Source organism: Poecilia formosa, unplaced genomic scaffold (assembly GCF_000485575.1).
Source record: "Poecilia formosa unplaced genomic scaffold, Poecilia_formosa-5.1.2 Scaffold331, whole genome shotgun sequence".
Taxonomy (NCBI): Eukaryota; Metazoa; Chordata; class Actinopteri; order Cyprinodontiformes; family Poeciliidae; genus Poecilia; species Poecilia formosa.
In genome coordinates, this window is record NW_006800270.1 from 51,586 (window position 1) to 65,186 (window position 13,601).

Here is a 13,601-nt window from a genome sequence, read left to right on the forward strand (position 1 = left end):
GTGAAATATATATATATATATATAAATATCTTATGAAAATAGACTATAAATATATAATATAGTATGAATAAAAATATGTGAAAAATTGTTTTTAAGTGTCTTTTTTTAAGTTTGTCTTGCTGCAGTGAGTTTTCTTCTCCAGCAGGTGGAGCTAAATGTCCAAGTGATCCGATGGAGGAAAAAAAGAAAAACCGAGTTATCTTCAACACATGTACTGTAAAAAAACAAAATCTTACCAAGAATGTTTGTCTAGTTTCTAGTGCAAATATCTTACAGCACTGTCATGAAGAATCATACAGTAAATAATGACACTTTTAATGCAAAGTTGGCACTTTTAATGGACTTTTAATCCAATTTTTAAAGCAACTTTGGATTAAAATTGTCATTATTTATTGAATGACACTTCAGTCATAGACATTCATTAAGACTCCTTCATGTTCATGACGGATGTTATGTCATGTTTATGACAGTCATGTCAATCTTATGCACACCCCTTCAAATAAAGTGTTACCATTTTGTCTTATTACAAGTGTACTAAGAAATTTGAAATTGAAACTAGTTTCAGTTTTTCATAAGATGAATTCTTTACATATCAGATTTGATCATGTTTTGTGTTACAGAAACTACAATTTAAAAGGTCTTGGCAAAGAAACAAGAAAACTAAAGCCACCAGATTCAGAAAATTAGTGTTGGAACATCAGTTTGGAGGAAATTATTGGGAGACAAAAAAACAAAACAAAGATTAGGATGAATTAAAGTGCTAGTTAGTCCTTAAAGCCAGGAAATTACTGGTTTGAATCCAAGCTGTTTTCTATCAGGCAACAAAAATGAGAAAAATACTTATAAGTTCAGCAACAGTGGTTTCAGACTTTGTTCAGTTTTTTGGTATTCTCTGCATCAAAACGAAAAAAAAAAAATTGGGATCCTCTTAAGGTAGAGATTAAAATTCCAACAAAACTTTCTATGTACGTATAAAAAAAGGCAGCAGGAATCCAACATGAGGTCCATTTACTTTTTGACTTCACCATGAGGTTTCTGTGATCTGGATTCAAACACAGGCAAATGGAGCAGCTAACTCACTTCCTAAAAATGCAAATTCAGCTTGTTTGAATAAGAAATTATGTTTTAAGACACCAACAAGTTGAAAGTACACAAAGTAACAAGGCTCGATATAAAGCTTTACATTTTTAAAATAATTGAGTCAGACTTGGGTTCTAATGAAACAACCAGCAAACGTTACAAAAGTTTAGCATTTTTCACACTGAAAATTTAGACGTAAAAGATTCAATCTGTGATTCACACCTTTCTTATTTGGTTGTGCTGTTTTTTGCATTTAGAGTTAATTTTGCTGACTTGATGCCAATTAAAACTTTGCTGATGGTAGAAAACAAACAATCTTCCCATTCACACAAGCTAAAGCTTTTATCTTAATGAACCTTTGTTGTTTATGTCGGTTTCTGTGGCACATGGTTTGTTTTCTCATTAAAAAACTGAGCTTGGCACTAAAATTACCAATGAATTAAAACTCCCAAACCTGCATGCCAGTACTCAAAGTATGACAGTTTGTTAGGGCCACTGTAGATGGAAAAAAGGAGCAAATTTCAGCCAATAACTCAGAAATCTTTAGATTAATCTCAGAAAATTTCTGCGTTTCAAAAGTTTAACATTTTCAACTTCTTTTGAAGGTTAGAAATTTCCTTGTAAAAGACAAAGTGTTGTCTTTTAAATAACTTCTTGAAGGTTCTCATTTGTACAATGGTGTAATTTAAAAAACCTACAAATATTGCATCTAAATGTCAACATTTGCTTATGTAAATTTCGTGAAGGACTGCACATTTCTCATCTTCTTCCCATCTTAGAGAGCTGAGACGTCAAGCTTTGAGCACCAACCTGTTAACCTCGTGAGTATTGCTTTTACATTTTAGCAGCTATTATTGAGTTAAAGATTTTATTATTTTTGATAGGTTTCGTTTCATCAGCATTCATAACAACTTATTCAACTAATTTACCCATAATTGAGAGTTTATCATTTTCAGCATATTTTCCAGAGATCAATTATCTTTTAATTTAATTTATTTATATCTAAAAAATTGAATCAACTCCAAAAAACAGGAATTTTGTATTGCTTTTTGACTAATCACCTGACTCTGGTAATGCTATGATTTGAATTTTGTAAATCTAATTAAAAAGTTCCAAAAATAAAAAAAAGAATCAAATGAATATAAATTAGATAGAAAACTTATATTTTGGATATTTTGCTTGTCATTTTTTATTTACCCTATAATGAGTAAATCTAAAATGTCTTTCCATTTTATACAGGACTATATTTATATTTTCTAGTTGTTTTATAATTGTTTGCTGTTGCAGAAACCTCTACAATGAACAAGCAAACGGTTGGAACAGCACTCCTCTTTGGTAAGAGCCTAAAAAACAGTTAAAAATTTCTCACTTCTAGCTGCTCTGGTGACAGAGAAGTTAAATAAGCATCTCTTCAGAAAATTTAATTACTAATTAGTAATGTAAAATATCAACATTTATTTCAAGACATCACAAGTATTTTTTTTATTGCAAAGTAATCTTAGTTGTGTCATCTTTCCCTATGGAGACGACCGGCTGCCAAGACCGTAAGAGCAGGAGACATGTCTTAGCATTGTCCATCATGCTTATGTACATGCTGCAATAAGCCACTGTTCTTCCCACACAGCGGAGCCTGACCTTAATTCGCAGGCTAGTTAGCATGGCCACCGATGATAGCAGATAAACCTTACGTTGTTTCTCCACCATTAGCACAACTGCAGCAAAATGGCAATCTTGAGCTTGTACACACTGGAACATACATAAGCATGATTGACAGCACAAAGACCCTTCTCCTGGTTCTGATTGATTGTTTCTAACCAGAGCGTGTATTTCAGCAGATAGCAGTAGGACCACATGGTGAAGAGATAGGAGTTAGATTTTTTTCACACATCACCTGTCCCATATTATTGGCCTTTTGGAACTATGTCACCTAATTACGCTGAGCCATGATGGACGTGGGAAGTGAGGGCAGGAGTATGTAAGTGTTTTTTCCAGTATAGTCTTGGCTTTTATTTGTTCAAGTCACGCTAATTTGTCTGTGGAAGTAGCACAGCTAGTTGGGGTACATAGACGCCAGTATTTACAAAATCTGGAAACTAGCTTAACTACTGATCACTTTCTTCCTCTTGACATGTTTTTTGATTTGATTAAATTGCACCATTTTGCCAAAAGTTAAGCCACATGATATTTTATACCAATATGTCTTTAGTTGCGTTTGCAGAGCCATAAGACTACTAAGCTCCTACTAATCTTTTATTTATATTGATGCATTTTATTATCATCATTTACTTATTTGTTTTATTATTTGTGCTCAATATGTACATCTTAAATGTGCAGTTGAATGAAAGTCTGTGTATGTCTTACCAGTTTTTTGTAAGCTAGGCTACGCTGTTTGTGCATTTTTTCCATGATTACAAATAATTAGTTGCGTACCCAGTATAAAATGTAATATTTTATTGCATCTGAGTAAGCTTACTAACTTATTAAATATATGAACGTTAATCTTCTTACCTTGTAAAATGTTTTTGCTGCAAATCCGTGATCAAGCCGAGGGTTTGCAGTCATAATGATTGACAGCTGCTGCTATCCTTCACCGTCTCTTTTCCTCATCAAAAAGTTTACGATAAAATGAAAAGTTTGGTTAGCATCCTCATCCGTTTGTCGACCGCGCAGCACCCTGTGACCATTTTTACAGTCAAATCTACAAAATAAAAGCAATATTAGGCAACAAATTCTGTTTTTTGACACGCTGTACAGGAGCTAGTGGGCTCACTGGTTTGGACATCCATCATGGCGGAGCGCGCGGCGTTCTGAAGAGCAGAGCGTGACGTCAGGCGCAAAAGGTCAAATAAATTCGCTTCATGGAAATTCTCCAATTTCGAAAAAAACTCGTTTTAGCTCTAGCCCCCAAAAGTGCAATGGAAAAACTTTTTTTTACCTATCATCGAGTCATATGATTAACAACCGGATGTTGTTACTGGCGCAAACCACGAAGAAGAAGACAACAGAAAGTAGTTGGAGGATTATGGTGCGGCATGTTTTTTAAAGACTTACAGTGTTAACAAACATATTCGCATGTGATTTAATGGAAACACTACAATTGCTCAATTATGTGTGGGGTGACGGTTTCGGAATATTTAAAAAGTTTTGCGCTCATTTGTAATGGAAACGCAGCTATTGCTAGCTAGCTATCACAAATGCCTGATGAGGATCTATTATGCAAAATTGGTGGTGGTGGGGTGAGCGGGTTGCACATTTTGGATATTTGATCATTACTTCTGTAACAATTTCCTACATTAAGCACAAAATAATCCATAAACCTAATTTAGTAATCATTACCTTCAACCATTTCTTTTTCAATATTCAGGTTTTTGTCTGGGCTCCTGCTTGCAGTTCCCTCTACGAAAGTACTACTATGTTGACAAGTTAGTGACCTGGCCTCAAGCTCAGCAATACTGCAGGGAGCATTACACCGACCTCGCCACGTTTGAGAGCATGGACGACATAAACAGACTGGAACCTAATATTTCCTATACTTGGGCCTGGATCGGACTCTGGGATGATCCGAATGTTTGGAAATCTGAAATGGGCAACGAGTCCAACTCCTGGAGATGGTCTGCAACTGGAGAAACCAGTAAAACTGGTTACCAGTCGTGGGCCACTGGTGATCCAGACTTCGGATATTCAGGGGAGATGTGCACGTTAATGGTTAATGGTGGGCAGTGGTATAATGGTAACTGTGATGTGGAACTCAAATTTATTTGTTACAATGGTGAGTAAAAATGTAGAGTTTATACATTTTGGTATAAAAAATGAAGTTAATTTAAATTTGACTAACTTTTGTGTTTATTACAACAGGGTATAGGGCATGCAAAAAAAAGAAAATATGAGACTGTGACTTTATTCTCAAAATATTCACTTTATTCTAGAATTACTTTTATTCTCGCAATATTTATTTGCTTATTATTATGACTTTATTCTAACATTATTTGGACTTTATTCTCATATGACTTTATTCCTGTAATTTTATTTATTTATTAGTGACACTAACATTCTGTCGTAGTTTGCTTCTTTTAAAATAAAACATGCTTTTGTTTTTATGCAGTTACAGAGCACAATCTGAAACAATTTGTGTTCATTGCAACTTTGAAAACATGGAGTTCTGCTCAAACATACTGCAGAATGCATCACACCGACTGGGCAATGATTGAAAATGAGGCAGAAAACTCCGAAGTCAGACACTTAATTCCAGTTGGAGTCGATGTTTGGATCGGTCTGTACCGAGTGCCATGGAGCTGGTCTGACAAGAGTCCCAGCCGATTCCAACGATGGGGCAATTCCGAACCAAACAACGTAGAGGGCATCCAGCACTGTGTCTGCGAGAATACACTACATCAGTGGGGTGACGAAAGGTGTCAAGCCATCAAAGTCTTCATTTGCGAACAAGGTGATTGTTAAATAAGATGCTATGTCAAAAAACTTGATTTTTTAACAACGCTGTAGTAGGGACGAATTTTGAGATCAATCTCTGAAAATTTCTAAAGAAAAATAAAAACATTTCTGAGCTTGAAAAGTCAAAAATTTCCTTGAAAAAAATTCTGAAAGTTTCAGTCTCAGAAAATTTATAGAACAAAATATGTAAAATCTTGGAAATTTCAGAGTTTGAAAAGTCAAAACATTTGCTGGAAAAAAACAAAACAAAAATTTAGACTAATCTCAGAAAAGTCCAAGGAAAATCTTCTAAATTTATGAGATGGAAAAGTTAAAAATTACTAGAACAAAACTCAGAAATTTAGAGATTAAACTTAGAAATGTCATAGAAAAAAGTTTGGAAAATTTTGAGTGAGTGCTTGAAAAATACTGAGATTTTGAAATTAATCTCAGAAATTTTAATAAAACTTGGACATTTCTGAGTTTAGAAAGTTAAAAATTTGCTGGAAAAACTTAAATTTTGATCATCTCAGACATTTTCTTGAAAAAACATGGAAATTTCAGAGTTTGAAAAGTCAAAATATTTCTGGGAAAAAAGTCAAATTTTGATATGAATCTCAGAAATGTTCTAGTTTTTTTTCCAAGTAAAGTTTTTACTTTTTAGATTTACAAATTAACTCACTTTTCTCAAATTTACTCCTTTTTTCTAGAAAGGCTGTAATACGCCATCATAGTTTTGTCTTGTGGTTGTGACACGGCTTATTTTTTTCTGCTCAGTGGTAAAAACGAGCATCACTGTGAAAATGATGATGACGAGCGACGTCGATCTGACCGGTCCAGCCGTCAACGCCCAGGTCCTCCAGCAGGTAAAGAGACCACATTTCCTTTTACTTGTCTCAATATAAATAAAGGAACGTGACAAAATGTACCCTTCCTCAGCTTGGCACCTTGCTGACAAACCGGGGATGGACAGATTTCAAAGTGCAATGGAAGATTATCTCCAAGAAAAACAAAGAAAACTGAATGCAGCAAATTAACTGCTGATTTATAGGCCTTGTGAGTTCACCTTTTGGTCAAATCAGATTGCAAATGATTGTAATAGAAAGTAATGGTATCTTAGGTTTTAAAGGGGACCTATTACACAAAATTCACCTTTGGTACATCTTTATACTTACATTTGGCTTTCAACTGCTTCTAAGAACAGTTGAAGTACTTCAAAAGACTGGTTTGGGGCTCAATAAAATATTTTTTAATTGAATTGAATTTTGGGAGAAAAAAAAGAAAAAAAAAGCACCAAGCCGTTTTTAGGCAGCAAGTTATGGTTGTTTTGGTGTCTGAAAAATGAGTCACAGTCAGGCACTGTGCCGTTTCCTAGCAACCCCAGCCCGTCGCCTAGCAACCCAAGCTGAGTTCCGCCATGTTTGGGCAGCTGGTTTTACCGCTGAGTACGTTGTTCAACGGAAAAGACCAGTGTTTTATTGTTGACTTACCATCCAGAAATATTACTTAATAATGATTTTGTGCAAAGAAAATGTAACAAGCCTGTTTTTTATACCTGTTCAAGGCAGCATAACAGGTCACCTTTAAAACAAAATACCTGAAAATAACAAATTAGCGCTTTAGCATATCATAAAGCTGCCAATGTAAAATGAAGCATGAACAGATAAACTAAAAATGTGTAGCTGAATTTCCTCTATCCACTTGTAGAAGATATAACCACATAGTCACTGGAACCGTTTAAGCATCCCTCATTTGATTAATAGTCTTGTTTTTAATAGAGTTGAACTGTAATGTCAGGCTGTTTTGCTTTTGTTTAAACTTTAAACTGTATCAACTGTGACGAGTTTCTAGATTAGCTCAATTTCCTCAGCAAGGAAATTAAGTTTAGTAGCTTAGTATTTTTGTGTAATTGCAAGTCATAATAGAATGTGCAAAATGTAAACGAGACAATGCATGTATTTTTCTTTCTATCTATTCTTAATCTGGTTGTGCAAACAAATCCAGGTTTACTTACTGGTTTGTATTTGATTTGATTGATAATGTAGCGTAAGAAAATATAAGACCACCATATAATATCAATATGTTCTGCATTCTGTTTTAGTTCTAAAAGAGCTTTTAATAAAACTTTTAAATTAAAAAAAAGCAAAAAAAATTGGCAGAATGATTTTATTTTGAAGTTACAGATTGAGGCAGACTAAATACAAAAGACACCAGACATTTTTTGGGATTAATTAAAAGGAAAAAAAAAACTTACATAATTTTTCTTACACTTCACAACTATATGCTACTTTGTGTTGGTCTATTACATGAAATCATAATAAAATACATTGAAGTTTCTGTTTGTAATTTGACAAAAACGTAAATAAAAAAAACAAAAAAAACGTTAAAGTACTTCAAGGAGTATTTTAAGCTACTGCATGTGAAAGCTTTAGTTATGGACAACTTTATCCCTGTTTTCATATAAAATTATAATTTAGAAATTGCATTTAGTGTTTTCTGATTTGAACATTTGTTTGATGATCTAAAACATTTACTACAAGCATGACAAATTACTAAAAACAGAGGAAATCTGCAAGGAGAAAAATACTTCTGTACAGCACACAGTATACTTGCAGGGTAACTTTTTATTTATTTACATTAAATTGCTTAGAGAAATCCACCCTGATCAAATATACCATCTTGCTAAGACAAAGAAATGACTTACAAAGATGTACCTCAAAGACAAACTTTGCATATGAAAATCAAAAGAAGCACCGTGAATTTTGATGAAGGCGCCTTCCTTTCAATCCAAATAAGATGACGTCTAAACTTGACCTCAGTAGTACTGCCTTTGTGAATTATAAAAGGCAGATGAGATGGATTAAAAAATATATATATATACTTATATTTAACTAAAAGTAAAACTTGGAGAAATTAATAAATTAAGTTCAGGTTTATGTTACACGTCTCAGCTCATAGTGGACAATTGTAACAAATGATGTTTTGTTTTTTTTCTCGTTTTTTTCTTCTTCTGCTTCCCCTTTGATCTTGGTGGAGAGCCTGTAACGATGAACAGTGGAAAAAAAAAGAACGACTCTTCTTCCCCAAACTCTGTCTCTTTATTACAATTTCTTGAAATTATGAAATCATTAACATTTCTTAGTACAATCTTATCCTTGTGTCCTTGTGTTGTTATCAAACGACCACATAGCGTTCACTTCAGTAAATAGTATCAACTCCCACCAACTGTGACAGTATCAAATTGCCAAATTAAACAATTCACCAATTAATTTAGAGCTCACAGATGTACATAAAAAAAAACATTTCTCAAAATTTCAAGGGCACTAATTTCTTTGAGTCATAATAATTATGAGAGGATTAATTATGTTAAATAATTTAACATGGACATGTTATAATGAACAAATATACTTTAAGCTCTAATGGGCTTTGAATAACTATATAACTGACCATACAGTTTAATTGATTACACAGTAGGGGAGAAATAGTAACATCTATAATAATAGTAATAAAATTCCCTTTGAACAGATAACACAACGCATGTCAGGGTACCATTGTTTGATGGTTAGCGCCGTTAGCGATCTTCAAAACGGCCGTTAGATGACCGTTGTAGCTAAAATGTAGCTAATTGCGATCCTAACAAATCACTCTTTTCTCTTTTATTTTTGAATGTTTGAGCATGTCTATGTATGAAATCATGAAATCAGATCTAAATTAACTTGTTACTCCACATTTTTAGAGGGGGGGCAGCCCTCACCAGATTTTCTGAACTATCAACAAGTGATGATTAAATTATCCCAGTTTATAGTGTATCACATTTACAAAACTTTGTTTTTGACAAATTAATAATTTTTGTTTTAAGATTCAAGAAATGAATAAATGAAATTCAGATTTACATTTGCAGCTGAACTATCCAGACTTTGGGAAGTTTTGTTTTCCACATTCAGTTCTATTTTTTAAATTTCTTTTCATATGGATTCAAGATGAAAAAAATTATTTAATTGAAAGCTTTGTCTCTTTGAGATAATAAAAATGAACCTGCAAATACCAAGAGCCTCCATTTGTAAAGTTGTTTATCAAGTCCAAAGCGCTTTACACTCATCCATTGACACACATTCACACGCTGATGGTGGTAAATTACCAGGAACCAAAGCTGCCGTGGGGCATCAAGGCATCACCGGACCCTCTGACCACCACCAGCAGGTAAAGAGGGTGGAGAGTTTTACCCAAGGACACAGTCTGCTTGGGTACAGAATAAATCTCTACATCCAAATCCAGGAAGCTCTTCACAGACACCATGTGGCGACCTAGAGTTAATCTACAATTTGAACAAAGGTCAAACTGGAGACTAAAGATTTTTTAACATTTGTTAGATTTTCAGCTGCTGCGGTTCGCTTTTACAGTGTCAAACGAAAAACCTGTTCCCCTCCTCGCCTGTGGGGGGCGTTGAACTAAGAACCACTAAAGGAAACAACAAGAAAACCTCTGAAGAAGACACTGAACACAACTTCCTTCTCCACAAAATGTCTCCGCCCCTTTTTGTTTGCTGCAGAGGTGTACTTGAATGTAAATGAAAATGGAGCTGCTTTAGCTCTTAGCAGTTGTTGGATTTCTCTTTTGTCTTTGGGGGGAAAAAAGACCAACCGTTTGATTTCAACCGCTAGCTCGAGGTCAGCACATTTGTTTTGGTTGTATTTACCCAGAACACTTTGCGTTTTAATTAGCTTTCTGCATTTCAAGTGACCACCAGCCCATCATATGCATTCATATCGTGACTGAGTTCACTTAAACCGAACCGAGGACTAGATTTTTAGACGGACCAGAGTTCTTTTTTTGTTCCAAATCAGAGTTTTATTCACATTCACATCTCTCTAAAACAAACCAGACTAACTAACTAAAGTGGCCAAAACCTGGCTGGTGTGAATGCAGCCTAAACTAAATGAGATTCAGATGACAGCAGAGGATCATTAATGTTTGTGTATGCTGCTGAACGCGGTTGCCGGTGGATTAGAGAACCTGAGGAAACATGCAAAGAGGTAAGATTAGCCATGCAGGCGACGTCATCCCTAATTAAACGACTTCTTCAGCGCCAGGACGACATGGAAGCTGAGCTCATTGATCAGGAGGGCCGCGCACGCCGAGATAACATAAGGCCCCAAGCTACGGCCCGCGGGCTGGATCCGGCTCGCCTCCTCATTTGGTCTGGCCCCCTGAACAATACCAGAGCGCATTCAGTGTTTTTTTCATATATATGTGGATTTTTCTTCAACCACCAGGGGGGCTCTTGAGCAGATATGAAACTTAGTTTTCCCTCAATGGAATATATACTAGTCAGTACCAGTCACCGTTTCACTCACGGTTTTTTACCATTTGCATTCTGGGTAAAAATCTCTACAAACGCTAATATGTCGTCGGCAGTCGTAATGAAGAAAGAAAATGTGCAGATAGCTATGTTGCAAGAGACACATCTTACATCTGGGGAACATGAAAAATTAAAAAGAATGGGCTTCACCAAAATATATTACTCATCGCATAAATCTGGTCTTAGACGGGGTGTAGCCATATTAATATCATAGAGAGTTCCATTTCAACTTATTTCTGAAACCAACGACAATATTCATTAATAACAGGGAGAATAGATGGAACCAGTATATCACTATGTAATGTATACGTTCCACCTGGCAGTGACTTTTCATTTTATAAAAAACTATTTGATTAATGGGACAATCAACGGGTATACTTATTTGTGGAGGAGATTGGAATATATGACTTAATCCATGGTTGGACTCTTCACAACAAATTCCCCAAACATCTTTACAAAAAAAAGATTAAAATTCTCATGTCAGAATACGATGTTATAGATATCTGGAGGAGTTTATATCCAACTAGCCGTGATTATACTCATTTCTCTCATGCACATACGGTATACTCTAGAAAAGATTTTCTTTACTTTTAAAAGAGATTGCCATAAGATATGTAACTGTGAGATAGGCAACATTAACCTCTCTGATCATGCCCCCTTATTATTAACTTTAAAATTAGATGAGGACCCTAAAAATACACAATGGAGATTAAATACGAGTGTACTGAATGACCTCCAATTTACAGAACTAATCAAATCTGACATAAACACGTTTTTAAAAGAAAACAATAACAGAGAGGTTAGTCCAGAAATAGTTTGGGATGCACTAACAGTTATGAGGGGTAAAATTATATCTTTTTGTGTCCAAAAAAGAGAGCAAACCAATTAAAACTATTAGAATTAAACAATGAAATAAAAGAGGTTGAGACAAAACATAAGAGAATTAAAACCAGAACATAGTATAAAGCTTAAAATATTAAGAAATAAACTTAATGCAATGTATCTACAAGAAATATGGAAAAAGATTATCTATACTGAACAAAGATATTATGAATCAGGTGCCAAATTTGCTAAACTCTTGGGGAGAAAATTACAAAAACAACAAGCAGATAACACGATATACAAAATAAGGGACCCAAATTCTGAGAGGTGTGTGTATAAACAAAATGAAATCCAACAAGTTTTCCAAACTTACTATATACAATTATACACACAACCAAGCTTAAAAGATGGGCAGCAAATTAAACAATTCCTTGAACAACTTAACCTACCTGTTCTGTCGGATGATCAAAATCAAAGGTTAATGTTGTTTTCTGCAAATTCAGTTGAATATCTGAGTCCAAAACAAAACAATTTTATCGTGTTAACGAATATATGAACAAAAACATTGGTTTCGCATTTGTTTTGTGCTCAAATACAGACAGAAAAAGATTAAATATGTAGAGCAATATTTTTCACCAGATGTAATAAATCATAAAATGTATTCAGTCTGAATATTTCAGCCCAGGTTTGATGTTTTGAGTTAGAGGTTTTTTAAAAAGATTCGCCGGATCATTATGAATCAAACTTAATTCAACAAACAAGATGATGTCAGTGATGCTGCATATTTCGATGTTGATCCGATACAAAGTAAATACTGGGGCGGTATCACCGATTCCGATGCTGATAGTTTTAAAGATTCATGTGTTTTCAAACACCGTGATATTAATATGAGTTACAGCAACATTTAGTTTCCCTTTGGGAAAAAGTAAAGTATTTTTGAATTTGAATTTCACTACAATACAGCTGTTTAATGTTGTTTTCTGCAAATTCATGGTTGAATATCTGAGTCCAAAACAAAACAATTTTATCATGTTATCAAATTATATGAACAAAAACAACTGTTTGTTCATATATTTAAACAAAAACACCTTTCCATAAGGTGGTTTTGTGCCGTTACCTAGCAACCACAGCAAAGCCCACCCCGTTACCTAGCAACCTAAACTGAGTTCTAGAGCAGCTGGTCAGCTGACCAGACTAATATCTCATTATATAAGAATGATTTTGTGCACAAACATGTAATGAACAATGGGATGTTCATTACATGTTTATAGTTCATAAACATGTAATCAGACCTAATCTGTTCAAGGAAGAACAGTAGGTAACCTTTAATTATGCTGAATTTTTATGTATTCAGCATAATTAATCCACACTTTCAGGAGAGATTTCTTTCATTCTAAGATATGTCAAAGTTGTAAAAATAAGGGAAAGATTTTCACCAAAGTCAAACTTTGCATATGAAAATATCGTAAGCATCATTTGTACATTCCTCCCTGAAGGTCAGAGTCGCTGCTGTTTCCGCTGTTTTTGCATTTGATACAAAACTACTGTAGTTTTTTTCTGGAACATGTTTTCCAGAACTGAGAAGTAAAAGTCTGACTGAACTTTGGTCAATAAAATCCAGACATAAACCAAATGTTTCAGCATCTACAGCACTAATATCACTGGTGTCGACTAGAAATGGGTTGTTTTCCAGTGACAAACTATAGCAAAATTTTCCTGTAAGGTAATTTTGCATAAACAAATGATTATAAAAACACAAATAGATATGGTTTTCCTGTGAACTGATTTTCCATTCTATTAGTCCTGTGTATATTTATATGTATTTGTTAACTCTGAACAGGTGGGTTTTAAGTCGAGATTTAAAGGCACTCAGTGATTCAGCTGTTTTACAGTTTTCTGGAAGTTTGTTCCA

The 13,601-nt window shown here is 34.4% G+C and overlaps 1 protein-coding gene across 1 annotated transcript in view; it reads left to right on the plus strand.

The window, feature by feature from the left end:
• Positions 1-3,026: 3,026 nt before the first annotated feature.
• The window catches only part of LOC107833113 (macrophage mannose receptor 1-like), a 43,457-nt gene continuing 32,882 nt past the window's right edge, over positions 3,027-13,601 (plus strand). The window contains exons 1-4 of the mRNA XM_016661499.1: positions 3,027-3,039; positions 4,445-4,849; positions 5,183-5,524; positions 6,286-6,362. Coding sequence (XP_016516985.1) covers positions 3,027-3,039; positions 4,445-4,849; positions 5,183-5,524; positions 6,286-6,362 — 837 coding nt within the window. The remainder of the gene's footprint in view (positions 3,040-4,444; positions 4,850-5,182; positions 5,525-6,285; positions 6,363-13,601) is intronic.